This window comes from Gossypium raimondii, chromosome 5, assembly GCF_025698545.1.
Source record: "Gossypium raimondii isolate GPD5lz chromosome 5, ASM2569854v1, whole genome shotgun sequence".
Lineage (NCBI taxonomy): Eukaryota > Viridiplantae > Streptophyta > Magnoliopsida > Malvales > Malvaceae > Gossypium > Gossypium raimondii.
This window is the reverse complement of record NC_068569.1, coordinates 8379802-8389988: the sequence shown is the minus strand read 5'-3', so window position 1 is coordinate 8389988 and position 10187 is coordinate 8379802. Positions and strand designations below refer to the sequence as shown.

The 10187-nt window shown below is 32.0% G+C and overlaps 1 protein-coding gene across 1 annotated transcript; it reads right to left on the bottom strand.

Moving 5' to 3' along the window:
* Positions 1–3761: 3761 nt before the first annotated feature.
* Positions 3762–6407, bottom strand: LOC105770855 (phenylalanine N-monooxygenase CYP79D16). Its single transcript, XM_012592209.2, has 2 exons — positions 5381–6407; positions 3762–4785 (listed from the first exon to the last, which is right to left on the bottom strand). The coding sequence occupies exons 1-2, from the start codon at positions 6386–6388 to the stop codon at positions 4141–4143; spliced, it is 1653 nt and encodes a 550-aa protein (XP_012447663.1). The 5' UTR covers positions 6389–6407; the 3' UTR covers positions 3762–4140.
* Between the last annotated feature and the right edge of the window lie 3780 nt (positions 6408–10187).

Genomic DNA, 10187 nt, shown 5'->3' with positions numbered 1-10187 from the left:
ACTCTTCTCTCGACATCTCAACAGTGCCTTTGAACCAACAACTTGGATATTACTTGGTTCAAACCTTTCTCGGATGCCACTTGTCACGGGGCTAGACCTTTCGTCTCGCAATCCATGCAGCCTTAGGCGATCCGTTCATCCAAACTCGCCCAAGTCAGCCTTAACTCAAGTGAGGATTCTTTTAGAACTCCTCCAAGGCTCCAAATAAAGAGCGGAAGTGATTTATGCCAAAAGAAGAACAACAAATAACAACAGAAAGCCACAGAAAAGAATGCACACAAGGTGTTTGAGTAAATGCTCTCTATTTCTCTTATTCACAAAGAATAATGAAACAATGAATGGAGTGAGTACAAATGAGGGGGAGGCTCTCTATTTATATTTGAGCTCCCCCAAAACCGACGGTCAAGATACATTTACATTGACGGATAAGATTTAACCATATCCCTTAATTTTAGGGATTTACAAGATAAGCCTTATCAAATCTAATCTAATCTTTACAAGATACGATTCCCTCTATCTTCTAAGATTAGTTACCATATTAGCCTAAGTTGCCATCTCTTCATATCGGGCCAACCAGGCTTCAATCTGACAGGCTTGTCCAATAGCTCTTTGAATCGAGCCAGTTCTCGTAGGCCAAATGATCCCTATCTAAGCAGTAGACCTCCATTGGATGTATTTGGTGCGATGGTCACGGGCTTTGAACTGCGGCCCGTGACACTAGTCTCTACTTCACTTACTTAATGCATGCAGCTTATAACATAAGCCCACAGGACCATTCCCAATCCCTAATTGTAATCCCCGTCATTTCACTTGACCATTTTTATCTTATGAGCATCCAACACTACTGTGTCTGCGTTACTTTATTTTCCTCCTTCCTGGCTGTGGAAAATTAATTTCATCTTCACGCTACACGTGTTTTCGTTAAGGATCTTCAAACTAATATTTTTCATAAAAAATTATGATAATATATCAATATTTATTTTTTTAGCATAAAAACACATGAGCTTGGTAATCATGATGTTAGACATTTTATTCTTAGCATGAACTTAACAGAAAGGAGATTGGAACCTCTTCCAACTGAACACAACACTAGTACTGATAAATATGATTTTATTAGCATTCTTTGGAGCATATGGGATACAAAGAAATGAATGTTGTTTTCAAAGGAAGAGCTAGAGTCCTAAGCAACAATTGGCAAGAAGCTTTCAATCCAGATGCTCACAAAATGGGCACAAGGAATAATCTTATTGTGTGGAATGAAACAAGATTAGTTGTCAATGATAGCATAGACTACAAGTGCATTGGAATATTTGCAAGGAAGCAAGGTCAAGCGGGAATAGGTATAGACTGCGTATTGATGATCAAAATAAGGAAGTTGTTACCAAAAAAAATAATAATAAGGAAGTGTTGTTTTCCTTCACCAGGACAATTTGATCTTGAAGATCTGCAACAAGCATTTATATTTCTGATCCGAGAAACCTCAATTCTTACTCTAAGCATTTTCAAGAATGATGTAAAGTTTTTCACCTAAATCTTTCAACACTAGAATACTGATATCAACTGGAAGTTCACACCACTAATAAATGATATTGGGAGACTTGGTAATTTTAAGATTGTCAATGAAGAGAGGGAGTTGGTACAATATATCTCCAAACAAGTATTAAGATGGGCGAGGTTGGCTTCAGCTATCAAATCTACATTTGTATTCCCTTACTAATGAAAGCTTGATCCAGTACCCAAAACAAAAAAGTTATTAGAGTCGGTCTAAAGAAGTAATTAGCTAAATATATAAAATATTGTAAAATATTTTAATAATTAATTGAATCCTCAGTCAAAAGCAACAATTAATTGAGTTATTAATTGAATATAAGTAATTAATTAAGCTCTCCAAAATTAATTTCAGTTGTTAACTTTATGTTGTGCCAAGTGACAAAATTATTTCCCAAAAAACATAAGCATTCTAAAAGAAATTAAAATCATAATCTTTTTAGAATTTAAAAACATAGGGTTTTTAAAAAATTATAAATATAATAAAATAATAAAAATACTAGAAATTATTTAATAAAAATAGAATTTTATAATTTTATAAAATTTATAAAAATAAAAATTTCAAAATTATAAAAATATTTAAAAGTATTAAAATGATTCTATTAAAAGCTCAATTAGGTGCTGTTTTGGATTAAGGGTTAAATTGATTATTAAATTTTATACAAAAGTTTTTGATTTATTAAACTTAAATAATTACAAAATTTTCCAAATCGCAGTATCTGTTTGCGATGCTTTAAAAGAAATTATAGTACTACAAGTGCATTGGAATATTTGCAAGGAAGAAAGGTCAAGCGGGAATAGGTTGTTTTGGCTGTTGTCTTAAAAATAACATTGTGATGATTCGGTTGTGGCTTTGGCTTTTGCTTTTATAATTTTTTCTCTAATTGTTTTTGAAATGGTTGATGCTTTAACCTTGTAATTAATTGCTGTGGTTTCTTAAAAAGGCCAATCAGCTTGGTGGTAATTTTGACCATCTATGGAAACGCATTTGAAATAGAAATTATATAGGCATGGGCAAATGGTGCTGCGACTATCGTAAGTATAGAAGACGACGACGCTGTCCTTTTCAAAAGCATTTTGAGGTTTTTAATAATTTAATATCTCTTTAGTTATTCTAGAATAATTTATTATCTCTTTATTGTCTTAAAACATTCTAAGATTTTTAATAATTTACTATCTCTGTCTCTTTGATTGTCTTGAGACATTTTAAGGTTTTAATAATTTACTCTCTCTAATTTGTTTGTCTTGAAACATTTTAAGATTTTAAATAATTTGAGGTTTTTTAATAATTTACTATGTCTTTGTCTCTCTTGAAACATTTTGAGGTTTTAATAATTTACTATATCTTTGGTTGTCTTGGAATAATATTTTACTATCTCTTTGTTTTGTTTTGAAATATTTTGAGGTTTTAAATAATTTACTATATCTTTGTCTGTCATGAAACATTTTAAGGTTTTCTTGAAATATTTTGAGGTTCTAAATAATTTATTATCTCTTTATCTGTCTTGAAACATTTTGAGGTTTTTAATAATTTACTGTCTCTTTGTTTGTCTTGAAACATTTTAAGGTTTTCTTAGAATATTGTGAGATTTTTAATAATTTATTATCTCTTTGGTTGTTTTGGAATAATATGAGGTTTTTAATAATTTATTTTAAAGTTTTAATAATTTACCATCTTTTGGTTGTCTAAAGCATTTTGAGGTTTTTAAATAATTTACGATCCCTTTGACTATCTTGTAATATTGTGAGGTTTTAATAATTTACTTTTTTTTCGTCAAACATTTTTAGATTTTCTTGAACTATTTTAAAGTTTTTAATAATAAGATTTAAACTTGAGGCATATGAATTTTAAGCATTTACCTCAATTGTTTCAATTAAGACTTCACTTAATTTTAATTTAACACTTTTAAAAATGTCTTTTACATAAATTTTTCATCCACAACGTGAATGTGCCTTAGAACTAGTATATGTTTAAATAATTTTATTCAATAATGTAATATATGAGTAGTTTTTTCAATGATATTATATAATAATTTCATGTGTAATAATTTTTTAAATAAAAAAGGTAATATTTGATGCACTCTGCTAATTTCAAATAATTAGAAATAAAATTAAAAGTGAATTTAATTTTAAATTTTTGGATAATGTGTAGCTATTGGTGAAGCATCAAATATTCATATTTAATTGTATTTCATTTTAATTCTTTTCGGGATTTCTAATACATTTAGTAAGGCACCAACTCAAACTTTTTTTCTTAATATATATTTATTGATATATATTAGCAAAGAGAAAACATAGTTGTTTCCTTAGTTTCTCCTGCTTACCAGCTCTCTCTAACCTTAACCTTGTTAAAGTTTAGATGAGAAGCACCTAACCATTAAGGAGAAGGGGGAGAGCCTGAACTTAGTAGTTTCCTAAAACATAGTTGCTTCCTAATACATAGTTGCATGCAATATACTGCAATGCAAGGCAACATAGCTTGCTTTCAAATACACACACAAAAGAAAAGAGAAAACATAGTACTAGTAGCATGCAATGCAATGCTAAGGCATTGCAACAGGCATGCGTTGGTGTTTATTATTATAGCTATAACTAGTTGAGGGAGAGCGACGCATAAACATGGGAGGGAAGCCTGGGCTTGGCAACAGCAACGAGCGGATTGGCAAGAAACAGATTGTACTTGGCCTCACTCAGATCGATGGGTTTCTGACTAGTTGGTGGGATGGTCCAAGTGAAACACTGCAGCAGCCTTGCAAATAGCATGACAGTCATGGAAGTCCCCAGCAGGACGCCCTTGCACCCACGCATTCCGGTGCTGAAGGAGATGAAGCGCAGTTCTGACTCAGTTAGAGCCAGTGAGACCCCATCCCCCTTGAGGTGCCGCTCTGGCTTGAACTTGAGTGGATCATCCCAGAATTTAGGGTTGCGACCCAGACCAGTGCGGCTAAGAAGCACATGACTCCCTTTCGGGATGAAGTAATTGGCAACAGTTGTATCAGCCACAGAGACATGCGGGACATTGAAGGGTGCAATTGGATGGAGCCTGAAGGCTTCTCTGGCGCATGCCTTGACATAGTTGAGGTTAGTGAAATCAGTCTCTTGGACCAGCCTCTCCCTTCCAACAACCCTATCTATTTCCTCCGCAGCTTTCTCCATTATCTCCGGCTGGTTCAGCATCTCAGCTAGTGCCCATTCTACCGCATTCGACGGATTGTCTACCGTTGCGATCATAATTTCCTTCAAAAGTAATCCAAATCAACCTTAAATTCATTTTGGGTGAAAAATATATCATCTCTTCTCTACTACTTACTCCACTTGCATGCATCCTAATTTATTTCCAGGTCAGTACAAAACGAAACAACAGAAAGCAAAACATACATCGAAAAACGAAAAGGTATCGAAACTGCAAACCCCACCGACCAAGAAAAGTTTCATTTTTGTCAACACCCTAGAAAAGATGGGAGTGAAACGTCCAACTTATCTATGCTTAGTTGCAAGGGTTCTTTTTTCTTTCTGTCTTTGTGCTTTTGTGACATCAGCTGGGTTCCTGTTTCTAGCTTGCGTTCTTGCTTAGTGTGGCTTATACTACCTGAAACTGGTGCATGCCTGGTTTTAAGGTGTTTTTATTTTTGTTTGTGGTAATAATAACTAAGGTCTTGTAATATCAGTTGGGTTCTTGTTTCAATTTGCATACTTGTTCAGAGTGGTGCAGCCCAGTTTGAACTTATTATGAAATAAAGTTTTATTTGACTCACTAAGCTTAAAATAATAATAAAAAGTTTAAAAAATGAAAAAAATTAGGTGCATGTGAAGGAGGGATAAGCTAGCTTACAGTAATTTGAGCCTTGATCTCATCCGGGGTAAGAATGGGGTCATCATGTGCATCTTTCATACTAATCATGACATCAAGCAAGTCGTCGACGTCCTCCTTCTCACCATTGCGCCACTGTTGAATCCTCTCATCGATTATTGGATCGTGATATTTTTGCATAACTGCAAGAGCGCCAGCCATAACTTTCTCATGGCCATCCAGATCAAGGCCTCTCAAGCGTGGAAGATAATCAGATACGCAAAACGAGTAAAGATACGCAAGGATGGTGAAAACAGCACTGATATGCTCTTCTTCTTCAAACCCAGGTCCTCCATCCTCCTTACCCTCCCCAAAGTACCTCCTGTTGAACAGCATTTTTCTTGGTACATTGCCGCAATACTGTTGTGATGCCACCCTCACGTTTACCAGGCCGCCTGCAGACGTGCACAGGTTATACACGTAACGCACAAGGTTATCAGCTTCTTCAACCCTTTTTTCATGCAGCCACCGGTGGCGGGTTGTGGAAAGCAATTCGCCCATCAGCACTTTCTTCATCTTTTTCCATTGGTCTCCAAAGGGCACCAGAGCTGTTGTTAAGTAGCCTTTAGTGGTGACATCAGTGGACATGCTAACTGGCCTCGATGCAAAAACAGCGTCCTGGTTTTTCAGGAATTGACAACTGATTTCAGGACAAGTGATGACAATTACATGCACATTTCCAAAGCGGATGCATGCAATGCCCGTAGTAATACCCTTCATCAGTTCATGTATCCACCTAAATGTGGGCTTGTTTATAAGCATCTCAGGGAGATTTCCCACAATAGGCCAAGGTTTCAGGAGGAGGGGTGGGAGAGGGGCTTGCTTTGTTTTCCCGTTACCTCCAGACAGGAACTTGAAGAGGAAATAGAAAGCGAATGCCATGACAGCAAAGGTGGAGCAGATGCTCAGAAAAGTGGCGAAAGAAATTGAGGACACAGTGATGAAACGACTCAAGGAAGAGGTGAACAATGCACTAGCTGCGTTATCCATGGCTAACTTAAGAAGGGAATTTCTCTATTGTTTTTCTTGTGGTGAATTGAGATGGTGAGTGTCGATATTTATAGGGAAATATTGGCATAAAAGGAATCAAGAGTTGGAGTGATGAAAAGCGTTTTGTCACTCCAGAACAAAATACATTACTGGATGCCATTAGTAACGCCCCATACAAACTCTTGCAGGTTCATTACTCGAAAATTTGAAACATATTTTATGTATTTTATTACTAACCATAAATTTTTCTAAGATTTTTAGTAAAAGAAAATATTTTTTCTTGTATAGCAAAAATTCACTAAAATTATTTTTTGAGAAAACAAACACTTAACTAATACATCACAATTTAAAATTTAAAAAAATACATATTTGAGTTCATATTCTTTTAATAGTTACAATTATCATAATACCAATTAAAATAGAACTCAATTAATATTTCATTTTAAAACGTAAAAAACAAAAAACCTTGCGTTGTATTTTTTAAAGATGCATTATATATATATATATATATATATATATATATATATGGTAGTCCTTCAAATATATATGTTTATTTTTGTGTGTTTCCTTGTTTTCTTTCTTTTTCTTTTGGAAAGGTAGTGTTTCCATGTTTTCACACTTTCTATTTATTACCTTTATATATATATATATATATATATATATATATATTATGGTTAAAAGAAATTTGAATATTACAATTAAATTATAAGTAGAATGGTAAGATACAAATGATTAAACTCTCACCAATCCTAAGTTTTAATTCTTAAATATTTGATTTTAGTTGTTTGATTTAAACATTTTATTACTTTCTTAAAAAAAAGTTCAAATAATTTTACTAATTGAATGTGTGTGGAGTTGACTCGTAATATCAACTTAGATGTGAGTTAAAAATCTATGTAATAATATATTTATTAAAAAAACAAAGCTTTAAGCTTTAGTTAAAATGGTGGAATTGAGATATTAAAATCGTATTATCTTAGATTAAAATCTCATTATGTCTAGCTAGATTTTATATAATTAATATAAACATATGAAAAAACAAAAATAATCTCCATTGTAATATATTTTTATTTTCTAAAGAAATGCGTATTTAGTAATTTCACAGTTGAGTTGAAATCCAATTGATACATTGAATGTAGAAATATATATGGTAATGGTATAAATACATAAATATATACAGGTAATACAGCCTCATCAGTTTTTGTGTTTCCTTGCGTTCATACTAGTCTATTTATTAATTATTACCTATTCAGATATTCATAACTAATTCTTGGACGAAGAAAAAATCATAATTAATTCCTTACTAACTTCTGCCAAGCCAAGCTGTAGAAATTAATTTTCATATTATCACCTTACCTGCCTTTAATTTGTATACTTCTGAGTGAGTTAAAATGTATTAATATCCCTTTTTTATAACTTAAAATAGTTTTAGTTGACAGCAAGTAAATATACGTTTTGAGATTATCAATGTATATGAATGAATCGTATTTACTTAAAAATTATTACATTTACTTTTAGTAATATTGGGAAATAATTTGCTTAATTATTCTAATATAATTCATTATTAGTAGATACATTTATTCATTAACAATGCAGCAAATAAAAATCTTATTTATTTTTCTCTAGAATTTTCTTATTGATTTTACCAACTCGACTTTTCTTCTCTCTTCTGTTTCCTATTTTCCTGCGCATAAACTTTCTTTCTTTCTTTCTTTTTTTGTATATTTGGTCTGGGGCATTTTTGAGACAACAAAAAGAACTGGAGTAATACGTAACGTTCAATTGCTGTTTTTGGCATCTTAAGGAATATGCTTGTAATGAGGACTTTGTCGCGCAATTTAGCCATCCATCTCATCCTACACATTACACATGCACGCACTATATTACTACACATGTGTCGAAGATGAGGAGACACCCTTTATCCCCATAGGTTCAATGTTGAGATTTTACGATTTTTTTAAGCCATTAAGTGGAAAGCAAAATTTTTTTAAGCACAATAGCAATGAATATTATTGATGTTATGACATATTGTTGAAGAGAAATAAATATTATTCTCGTGATTTTTCTTTAAGAAAACACATCTCAATAAAAAAGACAATTCTATCCATAATTAATCCATGTAAAATATTTTTCTTTATAAATTGAATTATTATTTATACATGCTCATTAGCTGATTTCTTTATAATTTTTATTTATACATGCTCAATACTCTTTTTCTTTTTAATTATCTCGTTAAATTTATATATGTTTATCATTTCTATCGTCAATATAAGTTATCGTGCTTTTTTAAAACATTTTCATTATAGGTTCGATTATATCTACTTTTTTGACATAATGTCTATAATTATCCATAATCTCCATTCAACCCATAAATATGAGAATAATGCGTTTCAACAAACTCAAATCTACGTCCTCCTATATTGACAATAATACTCATATTAATTGAGTTAGCACTCAATCAATAGTATTATATAATTTTTATACCAACAACAAATAATAAAAGACAAAAGTGCAACATATATCAACACTCATAATAATCAATAAGTACAGCCAACTAAAGGATACTATAGAGCTTGTCGCAATCGAAGCATATTTTAGATCTTGTTGGACGTTATGCTACTATAAAACACTTTTGGTAAGAGGTGTAATTTGTTGATAAACATTTCTTCCTTTCTTTCTTTTCTCTTTGAATTTATAAATCTCTTTTACTCACATCAATGCATAAAATAATAAACAATTATAAATAACTAAAAGATATTCTAACTCTTGTTGGGGTTATTAAATTTTCTTTGATAAGATGTAGTACCATTTGTCGATAATAATTTTTTATTTTTTTCTGTAATTGATTTATTTATTTTAGTTTTGGCATCTGCAGTTGTTACCCTAAAATATGTGTTTTTTTTGTACGGACAAGAGATAGTTAAAAGCCTAAAGTGGAACATACATAGAATAATCAACAATTATGACCCACTAAAAAATATTCTAGATATTGTTCTACTTTATGCTATTATTAAGATCTCATTTGCAAGGATCGTCATCCGTTACTAGATATCACTTCAATATTTTATAACATTTTGCGAATTTCATTAATTACGAACTTTTTGTATATGTCATCAGTCACTAATGCAACACCAATGAAGTTTGGTGAATCTAGTAAGATGTTCTTTATTTGTTCTCATAGTCTCTGCACACAAAGCACGTGAGATATTCTTACGTTGGAAATAAAAACTTACGTGATTCTAGTTGGGCGTTACGCTATTATTGAAACCTCTTTGCGAAGAGGTGGTGCCATTTGTCAATAATCATTTTTTCTTCCTTAAATTTATATATCTTTTTTTAGTTCCAACAATAATGCAGGTTGTTACAGTTAGAATTTGTGTATTCTGTACGAGCAAGAGATAATAAAAGTCCAAAGCAAAACATGCATAAATACAACCTTTTGCGGATTTCAATAATTACGAACTTTTTGTAGATGTCATCAGTCACTAATGTAACACCTAATGAAGTTTGGTGAATCTAGTAAGATGTCCTTTATTTGTTCTCATAGTCTCTGCACACAAAGCACGTGAGATATTCTTATGTTGGAAAAAAAAGCTTACCTCATTCTAGTTGGGCATTACACTATTATTGAAATCTCTTTGGTAATAGGAAGGTGCCATTTGTTGATAATCATTTTTTCTTCCTTAAATTTATATATCTTTTTTATCTCCAACAATAATGCAGGTTGTTACAGTTGGAATTTGTGTATTCTGTACAAACAAGAGATAATAAAAGTCCAAAGCAAAACATGCATAAATAC